Source organism: Miscanthus floridulus, chromosome 1 (genome assembly GCF_019320115.1).
Source record: "Miscanthus floridulus cultivar M001 chromosome 1, ASM1932011v1, whole genome shotgun sequence".
In the NCBI taxonomy this organism is placed as follows: domain Eukaryota; kingdom Viridiplantae; phylum Streptophyta; class Magnoliopsida; order Poales; family Poaceae; genus Miscanthus; species Miscanthus floridulus.
Window position 1 is genome coordinate 55,631,074 of NC_089580.1, and position 20,876 is coordinate 55,651,949.

At 49.6% G+C, this 20,876-nt stretch overlaps 2 protein-coding genes across 2 annotated transcripts; one reads left to right on the forward strand and one right to left on the reverse strand.

The window, feature by feature from the left end:
* The first annotated feature begins 247 nt into the window (after positions 1-247).
* Positions 248-3,857, forward strand: LOC136523419 (methionine gamma-lyase-like). Its single transcript, XM_066517130.1, has 2 exons — positions 248-1,114; positions 3,016-3,857. The coding sequence occupies exons 1-2, from the start codon at positions 328-330 to the stop codon at positions 3,648-3,650; spliced, it is 1,422 nt and encodes a 473-aa protein (XP_066373227.1). The 5' UTR covers positions 248-327; the 3' UTR covers positions 3,651-3,857.
* A 140-nt stretch (positions 3,858-3,997) lies between these two features.
* LOC136457131 (pyridoxal reductase, chloroplastic-like) lies at positions 3,998-12,189 on the reverse strand. The gene is made up of 8 exons (XM_066457178.1): positions 12,088-12,189; positions 5,614-5,842; positions 5,425-5,518; positions 5,123-5,246; positions 4,902-5,003; positions 4,659-4,810; positions 4,451-4,544; positions 3,998-4,319 (listed from the first exon to the last, which is right to left on the reverse strand). Exons 1-8 carry the CDS (start codon positions 12,187-12,189, stop codon positions 4,134-4,136), a joined length of 1,083 nt encoding a protein of 360 aa, XP_066313275.1. The 3' UTR covers positions 3,998-4,133.
* Positions 12,190-20,876: the final 8,687 nt, after the last annotated feature.

Consider the following 20,876-nt stretch of genomic DNA (forward strand, 5'->3'; position numbering starts at 1 on the left):
ATTGCAGCCTATTACAACGTTAAGACGGTACACTTGGCATGAAGATAGCATCCCGACGTTACATACTGTAGCCTCCTCACCTGACCGTGGAATGGGCCCGATTCATACCCCACTCCATCCACCGTCCGTTGCTCCGCGCCCGCGGCCGGCGGCTCACAGCCGTCCACGGCACCGAGAGTACCCTCAGCCACAGAAGATCCTGGCATCGCCTATAAATTGCTCACCACCTTGTGTTCCGTTCCCCGCACCGCTCTGAACCCAGTCCATTCCCGAGCCCGATCTCCTGCTCCTCTGCAACGCACGCACGACGCGTACGCTCCCATCCCAATGGCCCAGACTATGGCCGCCGCCTCCGAGCTGGTCACCCTGAAGCGTCCGTTCGGTGGCAACGACGGGTTCGGCGACGGCAACAACGGAACCGTCGCCGACGAGAAGCCCAAGGCGCGCCGCCGGGAGGCGGACCCGGCGGCGGCGCTGGCCTCGGTGCGGCACGAGTTCGGCGAGCACGGCGGCGTGAACATGTCCATCGAGGCGTCGGCGACATTCACGGTGATGGAGCCCGACACCATGCGCCGCCTCTTCGCGGGCGAGCTGGGCCCCGACCGCGGCGACATGTACATCTACAGCCGGCACTTCAACCCGACGGTGCTGGCGCTGGGCCGGCAGATGGCGGCGCTGGAGGGGACCGAGGCAGCCTACTGCACGGCGTCCGGGATGTCCGCCATCTCCGCCGTGCTGATGCAGCTGGTGGGCGCCGGCGGCCACGTGGTGGCGTCGCGGTGCCTGTACGGCGGCACCCACGCGCTGCTGGCCCGGTTCCTGCCGCGCACCTCCGGGGTGCGCGCCACCTTCGTTGACGCCGACGACGAGGCCGCCGTGCGCGCCGCGGTGGTCCCGGGGGAGACGCGGGTGGTGTACGTGGAGACCATGTCCAACCCGACGCTGGCCGTGGCCGACATCCCCATGCTGGCGCGGGTGGCGCACGAGGCCGGTGCCAAGCTTGTGGTGGACAACACCTTCACCCCCGTGGTGGTCTCGCCCGCGCGCCTCGGCGCAGACGTCGTCGTCCACAGCGTCTCCAAGTTCATCAGCGGTGGCGCCGACATCATCGCCGGTAAGGACACGTCCTAGCCTCCCTCCGATCCTCTCCGCGTCGTCATCGGCGTGTGCATGCGACGACAAATTAGAAACGCCTCACTGACAGTCTGTGGTTGGAATTTACTCCTATCTAGCTGCGAAATGGACGTTCTACGACGCGCTGGCGCTGCATTAGCGGGATGCATGCATGGTTAATTAATTATTACAGCACTTGCAAATTGCACTTAGAAAATTATTAATAACTCTATCTTAAGCGTTGTTGCATATACGAGATTACGAGTAGTAGATACGTACCAGTCGACCGTCGTATTTGTCCTGTACGGTTACGTGAGTGTGTTCCAGTGAAGCTGGGACCTCCAAAGCTAGCCGTAGCCGTCCTTGGTCACATGGAATCTCTGGCCGGGGGCTGGGGGATATTCTACATGGGAAAAATGTCAAAAGAAATTACCGGTCTAGCAGATTATAACATAATAAAACTTAGTGCCGGGGTAATAGCAGAAATCAGCAGACCGTACATCAGTGATTACGACATGACACATGAGTCCATCATTTCGCTTTGCTGAAAAGCCAGGCTGAAAAATACTGTTTGCTGATTTGTTGTGAGAAAAAATAGTATAACATGGCTGATAAGTTGAAGCAAACATATCTCCAGCAGCCGTGGATCAATTTGGTAACAGAGGAAGCACGTGCGCTTTTTAAGTTGTTTATGTCATGTTTGGTTTCGTCCTCTAAATTTTAGTCACCTAAATCAGGGACTAAACTTTAGTCACTGAGTGTTTGGTTTGGATGAATAAAAGATACTAGAAAAAGCCTTTTAGTCGGGATGTTTAGCTCCGATGTGACTAAAATGTGAGGTTTAGTCCCTTTTAGTCCCTTCTAGCAATAATTTAGTGACTAGCTAGCTAAAACCTATTTAGTCATAGTATTTGGCTAAAACCATTTAGGAAAATTCCGAAGTCAGGGTTTTGCTGGGCTCAGATCACTACGTTGATGTGCACTCTCTACTAGACAAACTCTGCTGCAGTATTCACCCTCTACTTTTAACTGAACTACCAAAACAAAATGTTGACGCGCATGAGAGCGCCCAGTGACACACACTCACTCACAGCCACTTCCTTGTCTTTCTTTTTTGGAGAACTCCAGCCACTCCCTTGTCTTTGAGCATGACAACAGTAACGTTACACTCGACCATGGCTCTCACCCCCCATGTGGCAACGGCGACCACGACGAAAGGAGTCGAGGCCCCAAGCGACAAGGCACTGAGTCACGCAGGCGCAGCTGGGCTCACCTACTTAGCTAGAGTCTCCTGCCGCTGGAACGTGACGTGGCGACCCACCCCATCTTTAGCTTAAGCTCCGCTTGCTACCCCTCCGTCTGTGCCTGGCACGCACGCTCCATGTGTTGCACGTCAGGTCTGGCCAAGCTAAGCCAGGGGCGGCGGGGCCTCCCCATGGCCGATCCATATATCCTCTGCCGATCGCAAGACGCCTCGTGTCTAATCATTTTGTCTGGCGCACCTTTTCCTTGCAACTTTTCTTCGTTGCGTTGCACCCCACTCGTTCAATAATGCATCGGTGTGCGACCCACAGCAGGAGTAGCGCACTGCGTGCGTGGCTTTTGTCCTGACTCTGGCCCTTCCACGTACGTACAAACGGCATCCCGCCAAGACCTGACCGTGCCTGCTTGTGGCCTGGCCAGGCCTCCATCACGCCTTGCCGCGTGCGTGGGGTCTGAGGTGCTCGAGACCGAGTCCGGCCAAAGCCGTCAGGGCAAAGCGCAACGAAACAGCAAACCTGCGACGCAGCGAATTGAATTTGAATCTGATGGTAGCGTCTGTTCATTCATTCGATCATCTGACCTTGACCTTGACCTTGACCTTGATGTGCTAAATAAATGGTGTACGTACGCTCTTTGCAGGCGCGATCTGCGGGCCGGCGAGCCTGGTGAACGCGATGATGGACCTGCAGGACGGGGCGCTGATGCTGCTGGGCCCCACGATGAACGCCAAGGTGGCGTTCGAGCTGTCAGAGCGCCTCCCGCACCTGCCGCTGCGGATCCAGGAGCACTCGCGCCGCGCGCTGGCGTTCGCCACGCGGATGCAGCGGCTGGGCCTGCGCGTGCTGTACCCGGGCCTCCCCGACCACCCGCACCACGCGCGCCTGGCCGGCGTGGGCAACCCTGGGTACGGCTCCGGCGGGATGCTGTGCCTCGACATGGGCACCGAGGAGCGCGCCAACCGCCTGATGCACCACCTCCAGAACACCACCCAGTTCGGCCTCATGGCCGTCAGCCTGGGCTACTACGAGACGCTCATGTCCTGCTCCGGGAGCAGCACCAGCAGCGAGATGCCGCCCGAGGACCGCGCGCGCGCGGGCATCTCCCCGGGCCTCGTCCGCATGTCCGTGGGATACAACGGCACGCTGGAGCAGCGCTGGGCGCAGTTCGAGCGCGCGCTCGTGCTCATGCAGCCGCCGACGCACCACCTCAACCTCAAGGGCGCCGCCGACCGCGACGGCACCGACGCCGCCAGCAACAACCACCGCAAGCACTGACGCCTGCGCTTCCGACTTCCGAGTGTGCATGCATGGTGATATGGACTTGTGTCGTGTTCGTGTATATAGTAGTAGTACCATTGAAGTAAGGTTAAACACCACCGTCTGATCCCTCTGGTTCAGATGGATATGCCAGTGCAAGCGGCTTGATCTCTGGGGAACTTCGGGAGTGAACCTCAATAAATGGGATGCGTCTTTAACGGTTTCCTCCTCAATCTCTATGAATCACGGCTGTCCTGTTTCAGACTTTCAGAATGATTGTTGCAGAAACATGCATACACGCAGACGCAGCTTCTTCATATCTGCATACTGGAAAACTATTTAGATCAGTGAGCAGGGTTTGCTGCCAGTGGAAATCTGAACTCAGCAAAGAAACCGCCCCTCTGCTCTCATCTGACACCATTGTCTGGTCATATTTGGTACTGAGATTCAGGTTCAAAATCATCCTGTGTTTGGTATTGACACTCAGATTCCTGCACATGATCAGGCAGTCTGGAAGACATTCTGGACCATCTTCTTCGGAGCTGCCATCGCCGCGGACTCAAGCTCTGCGATCTCAGCAGAACTCAGCCTCCAGCCGAGTGCGCCCAGGTTCTCCTCGACATGCCTGACAGTTTTAACTCCTGGGATAGGAATTGTGCCTTTGCAGATGCACCAGTTGATGGCCACCTGCGTTGGTAGAATGGCGTCATCTTCGGATTATGAGGAACACTTTGATGATCTATTGTCTTGTAGTTGTGATATGCTGGTACGATCATAGAATCGTTCAGCAAGCCGTTCTGCACTCGGTAAGCGCTTACCTGAGACATGGTTTTCCCCTTCTTTTCGGCAATCCTTCTCAGGCAAGACAGCAAAGACTCCAGTCCAGGAAGAATTTGTCGGAACAGCACTGACCTGCAGAGCAGAGTACAGATAAACAGACCCTGAAAACGTGCACTCATGTCTCATCAACTATCGAAACAAGAGTTAAGAAAAAGAAGAAGAAGCTCTCAATCCCAATCTGATCACCTTGGTCCTTTTGGGAGGTTAGAAGCATCATACTTCCCAGTGAGCATTCCTAATCCAAGCGGACTATATGCGATGAGACGAATGCCCAATGAATCACACACAGTTTTCAGTTCCATCTGATCCTCACCCATGCTCAGTAGTGAGAACTGAACCTGTATGACTAAGTGCTTTCAGAATTCAGATGATGCAATACTGAATTGGGAGTTATATAAACATACAGAGCTAACAGTTTCCTGCAGGTACCTGAGCTGAGCTCAAGGGAACTCCTTTAGAAGCTAGATAGCTGTGGATCTTCAGAAGCTGCTTTGGCCCGTAGTTTCTGACGCCGATAGCACTTACGAGACCCTAAGAAGCACAACATGCAGTCAGAATGTGTGCCTAACTGACTGCATAGAGTGAAGCTCAGTAATTTCAACAATGTCATGGCTTGATAATCTGATGTGGATGTTTCAAAGTTCAGTGACCTTTTCATACATTTCAACTAGTCCATCCCAGAGGGCGCGCTCCTGCAAGGGTGCATAGTTAGCAGTAGACCAATGCAGCTGCCCTATTCCGAGCCGATCAAGTTGCAATCTTTCCAAAGAAGACCTGAAAATAGGCACTCCATGAGTCACATAAACGCTCAAACTAGGTTATGCTCAGTTTTTGCTTAATAATTCGCAAAGCATTCGTGCTAGTCTGTAAGTCCAGATATTTTGAAGAAAGTCTGTACTGAACAGAGTGAAATTTGGTCGGTGTACATGAAACAAACAAATCGGAAGAATACTTGCAGGCGCTGACAAACTGCCCCGATGTAAGTCGCCAAGGATATGCAGCAAACTTAGTTGCAATGATCACATCATCTGGAGATTTAATCGTCCCTGGGATAGTACGAATGAACAAAATTGAAGCAGTACTGTGACTGACAGAAAGAACATTACTTCTTGGATTCCTGGAACCATTTTGTTAATCTTACCTTCAAACTCAAGGATGAATTTACCGAGTAGCCGTTCGCTTTGTCCATTCAGCCTTCCAGTTCCATACGAGTCAGCAGTGTCAAAAAGGTTTATGCCATTCCTTAGAGCCAGATTGAAGCAGTCCTGAAGTTCGTTGTCCATGCTTTCTTGATAGCCCCAAAGAAGCTGGTTTCCCCATGCCCATGTTCCAAAACCCATGGGGGAAACAGAAAGGGGACCAATTTTCACCTATATTTGTGAACGATAATGTACTATCAGGAGATTCAGGTGAAGAAATAGGAACCGACAACCCGTTGAATTATCTGCTAACACTTTTCAGCTATGCAGATGCAGATACTGTAGTATGTCGTGGTTTAGACTTCAGACAGAAATGTGAGGTCATAAAAGATACAGGGTTTCCTTTTTTTTTTTGGCTAAACAGAGGTAATTCGAGCTTTATAGAAGTATGAAACTATAAGAGATCAATTCCGAAAGCTTCACTTGACCATAAGAAACAATATACAAATACACAACTCGGAAGTTTGGTTTGATCAGGTCAATATCCTCTGCCTGATTTCATCATTTGCCAGTATGGCTGTGTTTAGTTCGCGAAATTTGGGAATTTGGTTACTGTAGCACTTTCGTTTTTATTTGGCAATTAGTGTTCAATCATGGACTAATTAGGCTCAAAACATTCGTCTCGCGATTTCCAACTAAATTGTGCAATTAGTTTTTTTTTCGTCTACATTTAATGCTCTATGCACGTATCGCAAGATTCGATGTGATGGCTACTGTAGCACTTTTTGGGAAACTTGTATGGTGCCGTCAACTGAATCATGTCTGTTCAGTTACAAATTATGCATAAAAGCCAACCAGGTTGTGTCAGGTCTTACGAACACCCACCGGGACATTTTTAGCAATAGCAATAGCAATAGCAATTAAAATAGCAATATCAGGTCTAACCTGTACTGGGAATTAGCAATGGATCGGTCCATGATGAACTAACTAACCCAGAAATGGCATTTTTAGATGCCTTGGTATTTCTGCTACTATGCAGATTTTTTGGGTAGCATGAGTTCTTAAATCCAAGTCTAAATTTACCATGCACTTCTGTAAGGGTTTTGAAAAATAAAATAAAATTTAGATTTGTTTGATGAATGCTGTCGGTTATAATTATACAAAAGGTAGTACCTCTGAATCATATTGCTTTTGTCATGTTCGAGAAACCTAGAAATTCAAAGTTCTGGAGCAATTCTCCGAAGTGGTTAACAATATGCAATGGTTCTCCATAGAAACAGTGCTTTCTGATGTGGGAGCTTATGATTTATGACTATAAGTCTATAACATGTATGTTGCTCCCATTAAATTCCATGCTTAGTGTTGAGGGCTGGGATGTTCCATTTCTCTGAACCTTTTTTTGTTCGATCTGATGTCTATTAGCACTTAGCAGTGCCTGTCCTTAGCAACCCGCCCTCAATTCGAGTGGTAATAATTTCTTTTTGGTAACCAAATGGTTCTTGGGTAACAGACTTTTTTAACAGTTACCCATAATTTTTTCCTAATGTGTTATGTGGGTCTGCTACTGGTTGAACCAAACGTCACCCAATTGCGTGGCCACATGCTATTGACAAAAATTATGCTGACTGAGTATATTAAAGGAAAAGGAGCAGAGGTGTTATTGTCGGTTTCTGTATAATGGAAGGTAGCTATGCTTCAATACTCTGATTTTAGTGCACGGCTATTTTGGGCCTGACAATTTGTATTGTTTTCATTCATTTAAAGTGTAAATTCGTTGTGGCCAGCTCGCGAGGCCAGCATGTCCACGTCGATTCAAATTTTTTGGTCCGTCAGATCTTCGAATCGATGGTCCAGATCTCTTGAAGCCGATTTCGCCGGGAGTGGCTTCTTAAACTTCTCGTGAGATTCCCAGGCTTCTCCTGTACTTCTCCGGCTTCGCGTTTGAATCCGGTGAAACAGATATATACCGCCGCTCCCGCTTCTCCTTCCAGCTCCTTCCCCCTCCCGATGGTTCCCAACCCCGACGCCCTCCTTCTCCTCTCCGCTCGCTCCCTCTCTCTCTCGATCGATGCGGCCAGGGCGACGGTAGACGGAGCGAGCGGGCCGGCGCAGCTGCTGCCGCCCTCCTCCTCCCCCTCCCCCCCGCGTGCCCTCCCCTCTCTCTCTCTCCCTATCTCCTCTCTGCTCGCTCCCTCTCTCTCTCCCGATGCGGCGTGCGAGAGCGAGGCGGCGCGGGTGCGGCCGCCATCCTGCCGCACGGCGCCGAACACCACCGCTGCCGGCGGTGGCTGTCCTCCGCCACGCCGCAGCGCGGGCCCCGCTGGTGGCCGCCGCCGTGGCTGCCTTCTTGGCGCCTCCTCCTTCCTCTGGTCTGCGTGCGCTCAGGCTACAGTAAACCCTAGGTCGTCAGCGCTCAGTGCCGAGCCCGCCCCCGTCTCCTCTCTCTCTCTCTCTCTCTCTCTCTCTCTCTCTCTCCCTGTGCCGTGCGTGCCCCTATGGCTGCAACTGTCCTGTCCTTGCTGGATCAAGTGCGGCGGCACCATAGCGGACGGCCACGGACGCGCTCCTCATCCAGGTTCGTGTGCCTTGCATTTTGTTGAGGTCACCACCGGCCCAGTGCATGCTTCAGATTGCTTGAACTTGATCAGACCTTTAATTCTGCAGCCCAACAATTTTCGCTGTTACATTACTGCTGCTGAAATTCATCTTCCATTGCGTGCGTGTTTTATGCCCCTTGTATAGTCTTTGGCAACAGAGTAATAAACTTGTCATTTTTAAGTATTTTCAATGCTTAGCTTGGGTACAGTACCTACTGAGTACCTGTCAATGGAATTGGTATTATAAGGTGTAAACCCATCGTAATTTCTTGATTTGCATTGATGTCAACTTCATATATGTTTGATTTCCAAGATTGATCTTTGCAACAGGGGTTGCTATTTTGAGGCTGGAGGTGTGCTTAAACTGGAAACATCCCTTACTGTTGCCCTCAAAATGGCATTGGAAACTTGGGCTTCATGGGTGAAAGAGAGAATCGATCTAAGGCGAACACGAGTATTCTTCCGCACATATGAACCGTCTCATTGGAGGTGTGTTTTTGTACCATACAAATGAGGTTTTGCTTCCTTCCCTATTGAATTTTAGGAGTAGGTACAATTCAAAATGAAGATATAGAGAACTGCATCCTCAAAATTACGTTATGACTATGTGGCTACTCAAAAAACAATTAAGCACTGTGCGCAGGTCATTTTGAGAAAGTACATACTTAGTGTGTTTTTTTCACATTTACAGTGGCTTGAATCAAAAGGTGTATGAAGTAACAGATCAACCTACAACTGTGGCCAATGGAAATGACAGGAGAGAATTTTGGTATATACTTGCTGCGGTTGTGGCAAATATGAGTGTCCCTGTGACCATACTAAATGTGACTTTCATGGGGGCATTTACAAGTGATGCTCATATTGGCCTTTCGAGTCATCCTAATACCGTACTTGATTGCAGCCACTTCTGCCTTCGAGGAGTTCCAGATGCTTGGAATGAGCTTGTATTTTCCCACCTTTGTGGCAAATATGAGTGTCCCTGTGACCATACTAAATGTTACTTTCATGGGGGCCTTTAGAAGTGATGCTTATATTGGCCTTTCGAGTCATCCTAATACCATACTTGATTGCAGCCACTGGTGCCTTCCAGGAGTCCCCGATGCTTGGAATGAGCTTGTATTTTCTCACCTTTTGACAAATGGTGAGTTCCTTATTTAGGAACATTCTTATATGTTTTTTATAGATGTTCCTAAGTCATCCAAGTAATATTTTAAGGCTTGTTCTAGGCATGTAATATGCTGGTTTCCTTTTATTGCTCAAATATTTCATGGCTTCTGTTGACTTTTCTTTGATGTGTATGTAGCAAAACATTGCTCATTGATTCCTCTCAAATTAGATGCAATCCTAGGAACACACTAAGTAAAGTTCGGCCGAGAGATTAACAGACCATTCATATGGGACCATTTGATATGCGATTTAGATCGACACAGGGAGATTGAGTATTTTCCTACTCTGATCATGCTGGTGAGCAAAAAACACCGTAGCCGCTGGGGCATAGGTTTCTTGCAGTTCGACCAGTTTTACTCAGCGTTCGTTTCCACAACCCTTATTTCCAGGTCTCAACGTGAGAAAGGGTCAGGCAGAGAATGTCTACCGGATACATATGCTCTTATTAGCCGCCAAGTGAGGCCTAACCCCTTGCCGTTGCAGGGGTCAGGTGTCACTAAAGATCGAGGAGTCGATAGCGAAACTGATAAGAGAAAGTGTGCGTATATTAAGGGTAAAAGCAACGTAGCTGCTTGATGTTCGAGGCATTAACGAAGACTTCACCGTCGATGGTCTTGAGCTTGTTGGTGCCTGGTCGGAGCACCTCCGCGACAACATATGGTTCCTCCCATGGTGGAGAGAGCTTATCGCGGTTCTTGTTGCTCTGGATGAGGCGAAGCACCAGGTCCTCGACGTTGAAGGCCTGACCCCACACTCGACGGCTGTGGTACCAGCGTAACGCTTGCTGGTACCTAGCTGAGCAGAGGAGGGCAATGTCGCGTGCTTCATCTAGCTGGTCCATGGCATCCTCGAGGGATGCCTCAGCTCCCTATTCGTCTTATGTCCTGACCCTTGGCGCTCCATAGTCGAGGTCGAGAGGGAGGACAGCCTCGGAACCATAGACCATGAAGAATGGCGTGTTGCCGGTGGCTCGGCTGGGGTCATCCTCAGGCTCTAGAGCACCATGAGAAGTTCCGTGACCCATCGTCCGCCAAACTTGTTCAATTGGTTGAAGATCCTAGGCTTGAGGCCTTGTAGGACCATGTCGTTCGTGCACTCGACCTGCCTATTCGTGCGAGGGTGCGCCACGGCGGCCCAATCGATGCAGATGTGGTATTCATCACAGAATTGGAGGAACTTTTTTCTGGTTAACTGCGTGTCGTTGTCCGTAATAATAGAGTTTGTGATGTAACACCGGGGGTGCGCCACGGCGGAACTCTATTATCACGGACAACGGATAATGGCACAATCGGAGGAAATCTTTTACCCTCGGTGTTACACTATAAATCTTTTGCTAAAACACTACATGAGCATCATGTTTATGTGATAGTGTATGTAAAATAGTATGTAAATCAATTTTTGTAACTTTAAGCAATTGTTGGAAACGTGAAATGGAACTTACATTTCATAGTCAAGTTATATTACTTAGGGTTCTAAATCAATTTTTACTAAGCGAAAATGCTATAGAACGCATATATGGAATTTTAGTAAAGTTAGAAGTACAAACCGGGTAGGTGACGATGAAAAACTTGAGGTCACGAAGGGAATTTGCTAGCTTGTATACCGAATAGCTTGGAAATCAAATTTGACGCGAATCCGATCAGGACTTAGTCGGTTTCGTAAGTTTGAAAAGTGGTTTGACAAGGCTAAGTTTGACAATTTTTGTAGAATAATCGGGTTAAGGTGTGATGGGGTATTAGGGCTTGTTTTAGTAGCTTAACATGCCCTCTCGAGTATGAAATAGGTGGTTTAGCAATTGAATCGTCGAATTGGGTTTTTGGGACGCTTTAAAAAGCGTGCATGGCACGTTTTGAGCCGAGTTCCGCGTATGGATGCGGTCACCATGCTCCTATGCCATCAATGGCACACCAGCCACGAGCATGCATGTGTCTGGCCATGTCCAGCTGGTCCTGGTGGTTGGCTACCCAGGCGCGTAGCTGCTCCTCCCCACTGCTGCGTTGCGCGCTGCCGCTGACATCGCTTCTGATGCTTTGGTGGCTGCCCATGTCGCTCCATGCCGGCTCTACTCCACCTCTGCATCGCCACTGTCGTGCCAGGCCATGTTGCACTACTAGAGCATGTACACTCCCGCGCCGTGCACCACCGCACTCGACAGACCCGATGCCCTGGCTAGCCCGCTGCCGCCTGCCTCGCTGGGTCATCACCGCGCCGTAGTGTTGCGTCACATCCGCCTGTGCTACTGAGCCACCGCCGTCCCATCACTGTTGCACCATGTTGTCACCATGGCATCCGCCTGCGCCTCTGCGTCGCTGCCGTCGCAATTTAGTGCACGTGGCCCTGCGGAGGCCACCGCTTGTCATTCGCCATTAATGGCGCCACAACCGTGCGGGTGTGCCCCCTCTCCTGGCTGCACTGGCTCACAATGACTGCTTGGGTGCGGTCATCACGTCCCGCCAAGGCTCGGGACAGCAGCCAGACTCCATTCCCTTCTTTTCCCCTCTTTCCCCTGTTGTCGGGCCACCCTGGCCGCGCCTTCAATCCGGCACAGTGAGGTCGTGTCCTTTCAATTCAACGCCCATCTGGCTCCGTCTTTGAGCCAGCTAGCCTACCGGCCCTGCACCGTGCCACATCGTACCTTGACAAACTCCAATTTGGAGCCGACGCCCACCATCACGCCATAAAAGGCTTATACGCCGTTGCCGTGGGCAGTACCCGTCTGGTTCTCCCGAGTCCAATTGGTTGTGCCCCTAGCCTCGCCTCGTAGTCCTCCCCGTGCGCACCCCTAGTTGCATTGCACTGCCTGCCCAGCGCCATTGACGCAGTCACGCCACTGTGGCCGTCACCGTGTTTGCTGTGCGCACATGGCTAGACTCACTCAGCCTATCCCAGGTCAAGCCATCATGTCTGGTAGGTTCTAGGTGAGTTGCTGATGCCCATCCTCTAGACCTTTAGTCTCGGTTGTGCCTGAGCTCACGGGAACATGGCCGCCACCACTGCAGGAGGCCCGCCACCATGGAGGGAGCTCAGGACTGTGTCTCTGTTCACCGCTTCACTGCCCATCGCCTTGCGTTCGCATCAAGGTGAGCATCGGCTCGCTATCGAGGGCGGGGAGGGGCTAGGTTGGCCGACGTGACCGCCCTATGCCTACGCCGTCGCGCTGGTGCGCGCGCGGGTGCCCGAGGAACCGGCCGTGGTAAAGACAGTGTGTTTTGAGGGCTTATATGTAAAATAGCTGACTATAGGAATAGTGTTGTGGGTCTCAGGGTGATTCACCGGTAGGTCAAGGACGTTTTCGCAAAATAGCCATAGCACGCGGGCCTTCCCGTCATGGGCCGCTGTCGCTCGGTTGGGCCACGCCCGCGTGGGCCATGCCGATGGGTCATGCGCACGCTGCGCGGGCATGGGCCGCACCGCGAGTTAGTGGGCCGCGGGTTGAATTCAGTTTTCTTTTTGTAGGGGATTAGTAGATGATTTTCTAATTTAAATTATGAGCTGATCTTTGGAAAATGATAGTAAATGTTGTAGGTATCCAAAAATAGCGAAACAAAATTTGTTAGGTTCATAAAAATGTTATCTATCTATTGGTGTAGTTAGTTTGTAGTTAGCTATGATAATGTTAGATTCATTGATTCATTAATTCATTAAGGAAATATTAGTATTATTTAGCTTAATATTGTAGGAATTTTTGTGGCAAATTGGTGATAGCTTTAGCCATGAAATTTTTATAGTAGGTTCATTAGATTATTATGTGCTCACTGTAATTTTTGTAGCCCTAGAGTAGGTTGATAAATAGAGTAGCTAGCACTCCTTGATTTATCATATATAGAGTAAATTGATATTAAGAATAGGGATTCCTTTAGTTGTTAAAGTTAATACATGAAATGTTTCATACCTGTTTAGTGGGAATGATAGGTAACGTAGCGTCTTAGTCGGTAGAGCTAGTTTAGTAGCTTAACAGATGTATTTTATTTTAAGAGTTGTTGTTGCCGTATTACTAAGTGTTGCATCATCATTTCATGCATGTAGATAACGAGTTGGTAGAGTTCATGCCTACGGGCGAACAAGAGTACGAGGAGATCATTGAAGAGTATGAGGAGGACATTCTTGTTCAGGAGGGAGCCTCGGAGGCATCAGTTGCTGACTTTGTTGACACCCCGCCTGCCCAAGGCAAGCCCTGGTGCATAACCCTTATTTTGAATGATCACTGAATATATGTATGATGTGCATTTATGTTATAGAAATTTTATGGAAACTACATGCATAGATATACCTACCTATGAGTCCTACTAACATAGGTCGAGTAGCTGCTATGCTCAGGATTTTGGTAGCGTGGGTAATCTGCCGTTACTCGCAATAGGTGATTACTAAGATCACTCCTAATAAAATGGTGGAAAGGAAAAATGGAGACCAGGCAGGGATATGGTTTGGGTATTGGTGGGTGTAAGAGGTTATGTCCTATGGCCAATGGGGCATAGCTTGGTTACACTTTTTCCCTATCTATGTCGGTTAAGGACCAGCCATTGCAATGGACTCCAGGCAAGTCACAGATTTATTATCCCGAGCACATACTTGGGTATGGGCGCATGGAAGACTTGTTGCTCTCTTATCGTGGGTTTGGGCTCTTTTCGGACTAACTGATTGGAGGTGAGGATGCTGGAGGTCTAAGCACCGCATTGAGTCTAGGATTCAAGAGCGGGGGCTTATGGTCCAAGTTTGGATAGGGGCCTGTACCCCATGATAGGAGAGTGGCGGGTTGGTCCTGCTTGTGCCTAGGGTATAAGTAGGGCATGTGTTTTAGGGTACCCAGCTGGGGTCATTGATTCGCGAATCGCCGCCGTGTCGGTATGACTTGTCTACACTCTAGCATCATAGTAAGAACTGAAAGATGAAAGGTGGTGAAATGGAACTGTTTGCTCAACTCCTGCTTGAAAGTAGAATAGGTGCTTACATAGACTGGCTAGATAAAGTAATAATCATGACTGCTAAAAATAAACATATATAAGGATGCACTATTAGTTTTGCTTTCTGCAAAAAGGAAACCCAGCAAACCATAAAGCTTATCATATTCCTTGGAGTCAGGAAATTATTCCCACTAGTCGGATAAGTCTTGCGAGTACATTGTATACTAAGGGTTTATTTACCCCTGTTGTAGGTTCTGCTTGAGGAGTAGCCATTGTGTGAAGGATTCTTCTGGTGGGCATAGATAGATCCATGTGTATTATCGATAGATGTTTCATCTCATTCCGCTGTTAAAATTCCACACTCTGAATTTGGTACTGTAATAATCTATATTTTAAGAACTCTGGATGTATGAAATGGACTAAGTATTGTAACTTGTTTTCATTATTGGATGCTTGGGGAAAAATGTGGATTATTCGAGCTCTCTCTTGGGGTGTGCTCGACAGAATCCACCCGAGGTAGCTCACTCTCGGGGTGCTTAGTGTGTAGTGGAAGACAAGTGCCTCCGTAAGTGCATTATTTTGGACGGTTCTACCATAATCGAGCCCCTAGACCATGAATGGCCAAGTGATGGGGATCGTCTGGAGTGCTTGGGCTAGTAGGTGGGTCTGCTGAGCGTAGTATTGACACCCTTCGTAGGTGCGCACAATATGTTCAGCGTCGGCTACCATGGTCGGCTAGTAGAAGCCTTGTCAGAACATGTTTCCAACCAGGGTTCTAGGCATAGCATGGTGACCGTAGACCCCACCGTGGATATCGCTCAGCAACCGCTTCCATTGTTCGATGGGGATGCAGCGCTGTAGGACCCCAATGTGCCTTCGCCTATAGAGCTCACCATCAATAACGGCAAAGGACTTGTTGCGACGTGCAAGCCATCGAGCCTCCGTTTTGTCCGTTGGTAGCGCCTCGCGAAGGAGGTAGTTGAGGTAAGGCGCCCTCCAGTCAGCCAGAGGGTCAGGCTCTGTCGCTGGATCCTTGTCAAGCTCCATGACTTCAGGGTCGGATGGAGCCGATGGCTGGTTAGCCCCCAAGCCCAGGGCAGGAGGCCCATCACCAGCTTGTTCTGGCTCCTCATAGCGGACCGAGGGTTTGTACTAATCGCTAGCAAAGACGCCTATTGGCATCGGCTCTCGACCGGACGTTGCTTTTGCCAGCACATCGGCCGCCTCGGGATGTGATTGAGCTCAGGACCATTGAACTTGTCCTCCAACTGGCGGACTTCTCGACAATACATAGCTATCTTGGTGTTGTGGCAGCTTGATTCTTTCATGACTTAGTCGATGACCAGCTAGGAGTCGCCCCAGACGTCAAGCCATAGGAAACCCAACTCAATGGTGATGCGTAGGTCATTAATGAGTGCCTCATATTCAGCCACATTGTTGGAGGAGGGGAAATGGATGCGAGCCATGTACCTCTTCCATACCCCGAGGGGTGAAACGAATACCAGCCCTGTGCTGATGCCTTTCTTCATCAATGATCCATCAAAGTACATCGTCCAGTACTTCTGGTTGATGACTGTTGGCGGCATTTGGACCTCAATCCACTCTGCAATGAAATCAGCCAGCACTTGGGACTTGATGGCCATCTAGGGGGTATATGAAATGCCTTGACCCATCAACTCGAGTGCCCACTTGGTGATTCTTCCCTCGGTGGGCTTCTAACCTCCCTTGCGGTCGGCGGTGGCCATGAGTGAGCCCTCATGCTGCTGCTTGTTCTTATTGCTGGGATGGTTGGAGGTGCCTTCGCCGGCGTCCTCGTCCCACTTTGCCTTTCCCTTAAGGCGGTCGAAGATTGCTTCGACCGCCTCCTCGCCTGAGGTGTGGCTAGTGGCGATGTCGAGGAGCTCCTTGGTGGCTCACGGGCCCTTACGTCCTAGATTATGGATCAGGGACTTGCAAGTGGTCCTAGATAGGAAAGCTCCTATGACGTCGGCATCGACAATGTTGGGCAACTCATTGCACTGCCGGGAGAAGCGTCGGATGTACCCACGAAGGGTTTCTCTGGTCTTCTGTCGGCAGTTTTTGAGATCCTAAGGGTTCCTAGGAAGCATGTATGTGCCCTAGAAGTTTCACACGAAGATCTCTTTCAGGTCCGCCTAACTTTGGATTCTGTTGGATGGAAGTTATTCCAACCACGTTCACGCCGAATCGGCCAGGAACAATGGAAGGTTGCAGATAATGAAATCGTCATTATCTGCTCCACCGGCTTGGCAAACAATCCGATAATCCTCGAGCCACAGTCTAGGGTTTGTTTCCCTGGAGTATTTCGGGATGTTGATCGGTGGTCGATACCGTGGTGGGAAGACGACATTGAGGATGTGTCGGCCAAAGGCCTGAGGTCCCAATAAGTCAGGCTTGGGCTTTGGTCCTTGCCGCTGTCGTAGCATCCTCCATGACATGGGTGGTAGCCATGGCTAGCCCCCTCCCTCGCATCAAGGCGGGCATGCCTGCGGGTATTGAGGGTGTCGTGCGCATCACGGTGATGGCCGAGACGCTCATGCATCGGGACCATGGTGCGCGGCCTATCACCTTACGGTGCCTGGTGGACTAACACGCCCTTGTTGGGTCATTATGAGGGCATGCGCTGGCTGGCGTTGATCTCGTGTCGTCGGGACAATGAGCTCTTGGCCTGCTGCGCCGCCGCACGCTCTAGTAGCGTGCGAATCTCACGATGGGCCCGATGATCCTCAGGCGTCGTGGGCCTCGGAAGGCTCCAGAGCAAGGCCGCCATAGCAATGATGTTCTGGCTCACCCGGGTGAAGTGTGGGAGAGCTTCATCATCCTCGATGATCCTCCGGTTTATGTCATGGGCCATGGCATGCACACGCCCACCGTCTCCGTGACGCTCGATCTCTCACTCGAGCTCCACGCATTCCTGCTTGAGCTGGAGTCATGCTTCCTTGAGCTCTTGGTGCCGAGCCTTTAGCTACTCTACCCGTAGGTGAGGTGGGGCCCCTGCATCCCTCTCGACCTCGTCGTCGAAGTCATTCGTCGAGGTAGCCTCTCCCTCATGGATGCTTTTGATGTGTCCCTCGGGGGTACCTGCCATGAAACATTCATGAGAGGGATGATGACTCCCCCTATTGGAGTCAAAGCTGGAGGGCAACTCTGATTCTCCTGCGAGGAGGTCGTGGAAAGATTCCATGACATATTTGGTCATCCCCACAAACTCGTCGTTCACAGGGGATGGAGGAGTGTGTTGCGCCACAAGGTGGCCAACGGTCTCTACGGCGTTGCGAAGATCGGGCGGGAGCGATGTCGGGGCGCTCTAGATGAGGTATTCCGGAGAGAGCGGCTCCCCTCCGGCAAGCTACGCCGTGACATTGGTGAATGAGAAGGTGAGGTGGCGTAGGTCCTCCTAGGACGGTCGGGGTCCCAAGAAGGCACCGAGCTGGCACTCTAACCTCTCGTAGTCGAAGCCGAGGAGCTGGTCGCTCCCGGGGACACGGGCCTTCAGTGCATGTAGCTGCAGCTCCTCAAGCTCCTCGGTGATCGCGTCGAGGCCGGTGGGAGCCTACGTGAACTCTCCCTCCATTGTGACGATAAAGTCCAGGTCCCTGAAGTGCACATGCGTGCCCAGGGCCTAGCTGACGCTGTGACTAGCCATCCGAGACCTAAAGTGGACGTCGAGACGTACAAAAGGCCCCTACCTAGCGTGCCAACTGTCGGTTTTTCGAGTTACCACTGATGAGTAAATTTGTATTATTACTCGTCTGACTTAGATGGTGTGCTTAGAGAACACGAGGTTTATACTAGTTCGGGCAGAAAGTCTCTACGCCCAATTCTTTGCTGCTGCTCGTGTTACTAGCACTACAAGTTTGTGGTAGGGGTACAAACGGGTGAGAGAGAGAAAGGATCCCAAGTCTCTAGTGGAAATAGTGAATGGGTGCTGAGAGCTCGATCGCTGCTCAGCCATGTGTTCGTGTCGTGTTCTTGTGTGTTTATCTCGTGTTCTGATTGGTTTGGGGTGATTCGATCGGTTCTCGATGGGTCGATCCCTCCATGGGACACCCTGCTTCCCCTTTTATAGGCCAAGGGAAAGCATGGATTACAGTGGAGGAAAAGAGAAGAATGAGAGGGAGAAGAAGTCCTTTAGGATTGTCGGGTCGTTCTTCTCCTTCATGCGGGTCCCACTAACCCTGTAGATGTCAACTAGGGTAGCTCCACGTCGTGGCCCTATTCGTCACTAGCGCCACACGCAGACGTCGTCTGCCGATCATGGCGTTCCATTCCATCCTGGCGGATGCCGTGATGAACTAACATGCCTGTCAGCATTCGTACGATGGTTAGGCAGAACAGCACCGGCGCGCCCAACACTGTTCTTGATGTGAACCCTCAGGTATGCCCCGTCATGGCCACGGGTTACATCGGGGCATGTTAGTCTCTTCCTTGGTGTCAGAGTTTTGATCTAGGCCCATATGCCTAGACTTGGAGTGGTTGGCGGTGGTATGGGACCTCGTCGGGCTAGGCGGAGCCCTCCCCTAGAGGTTGGGAAAGGCGGAGCCCGCCCCCAGAGGTCGGGCGAGGCAGAGCCCGTGGCCTCGAGGTCGAGCGAGGCGGAGCCCACATACCTGGGAGTCGGTTGGAGCTGTAGTCGCACCCTTGACTACTCGGATGACTCGATGTTGATGGTCATTAGCTCCTCCTCTTCGGGTACCCTAATATTGGTCCCCGACAATACTCTTCATTAAGAGTGAGATAAAGATTAATTAATATGAATGTGACCGTTGGAGGAGTATAACGGTCACAACAATGATACCCCTAAGCAGAGAAATAACTAAATTCCTGGACCTTTTAAAGTTTCGACAGGAAGATAGCGTAGTTAGCCTCAAAGATGTTAAGGTGGTGCTTAAAGCGCCATATGAGGTTTTAACATATTAAATCCAAAATAAGATATTTGAAGATACACTATGTTTAGAAAAGATGGGAAGATTTGGGGGAGCATGGTATGTAGAGGTATGTAGAGACCTAAGACTTGAAGAGAAGAGGGACTATGTGCCCACTCCAGTGACTCAGGAGCAACAAGTTTCTCAATACCTGTTGATGTTGTATGACTAATACAACACCTGTTGTTAGCTCTTCGAAGAAGATGAATAATGTAAACAAGGATCTTGTAATATAGGAGCCTGTAGAATCAATTGCCTCTTGGCAATAAAAAGCAACAATAGCCCCATACAAAAGTGTCAGTAGCTGAGGCCCTAGAAGGTCTCAAAGAATTAGTAAACCAGTTTTTCTGATGACCATGAAGTCTATGTTAGTGAAGAAATTCAAATGGACGATGATCCCATCTCATTTGAAGAAGCCATGAGAAGCGTTTACTCATCTAAATGGCTCGAAACTATGGAAGTTGAAATGAATTCGATGAATACCAACGATGTTTGGGACTTAGAAGAAATTCCTAATGGAGCTAAAATAGTACACTGTAATTCTATAAATGGGTCTACAAGACAAAATGTGAATTCAAATGGAATGTAGAAAAATATAAAGCATGACTTATAGCAAAATGCTTTACGCAAAGGGAATGAATATATTACAATGAGAGTTTTCTCCCTAGTCTCATGCAAGGATTCTTTTAGAATCATAATGGTGTTATTGACACATTACGATTTAGAGTTACATCATATGGAACTTTTACTCGGATAGTCAAGGGTAATAGATTTGGGAACTTTTAGTGTTTCAGGAACCGATATGAGATCGATCAAATGAACATGCTTCCATATGCTTCAGTTGTTGGAAGCTTAATGATTGTACAAGTAAGAACTTACCCTGACGTAGTTTACGTATCCGGGATATTTTGGCAGAAGTCTAGTCCAGATATAGATCACTAGAATGAAGTTGAGAATGTCTTACAATTTTGTAAAGTATCATAGGCCTCATGCCGAGTAAGAAAGAACAAGTACTCTTAAATAGTTGAGGGTGCAAATGTTAAGTCTTGGCAAGATGTGTAGTGAAATCCATAGTAGTTGCTAACACTCGCAGTTGGAGTATTATTGTGGAAAAGCTCCAAAGAAACAATTGTGGTGTCATTAGTAATGCATACCATACTATAGCTTGACATGAGGCTTAAGAAACAGGCAAAAGGAAGTTAAGGGAATTAGTACCCGGATTTAACAATGGTAGTCAACAGCAATAACCATTTAAAGTAGTTAACTCCTAAGACAATAGATCAAGTGTGCTGCCAAACACATTGACATTGAGTTATATGTTGTAAAGGAGAAAATCCAGAATTATTTTGAAAGCATTGAGCATATGAGTACCAAGCAAGTACTTGCGGATCTGCTTACCAAAGGCTAACCACCCAGTGCGTTCAGAGAACACACAGTCGACATGGGTTTATAGGAAAGCCTATGATTTCTAGATACTAAGGGCCTAGTTGAGAATCTGTTTCAAAACAGAGAGGTGCATTGTGGCTGTTTAATCTAGTGGCAACTGACCGTGACGATGAGACACGCTCTATGCACTGATCTGTGATGGAATGAGAAAAAGATAAAGTAAGTTGAGTTTAAGTCATAAGGTGAGATCAAGGGGGAGAATGTTAGGATG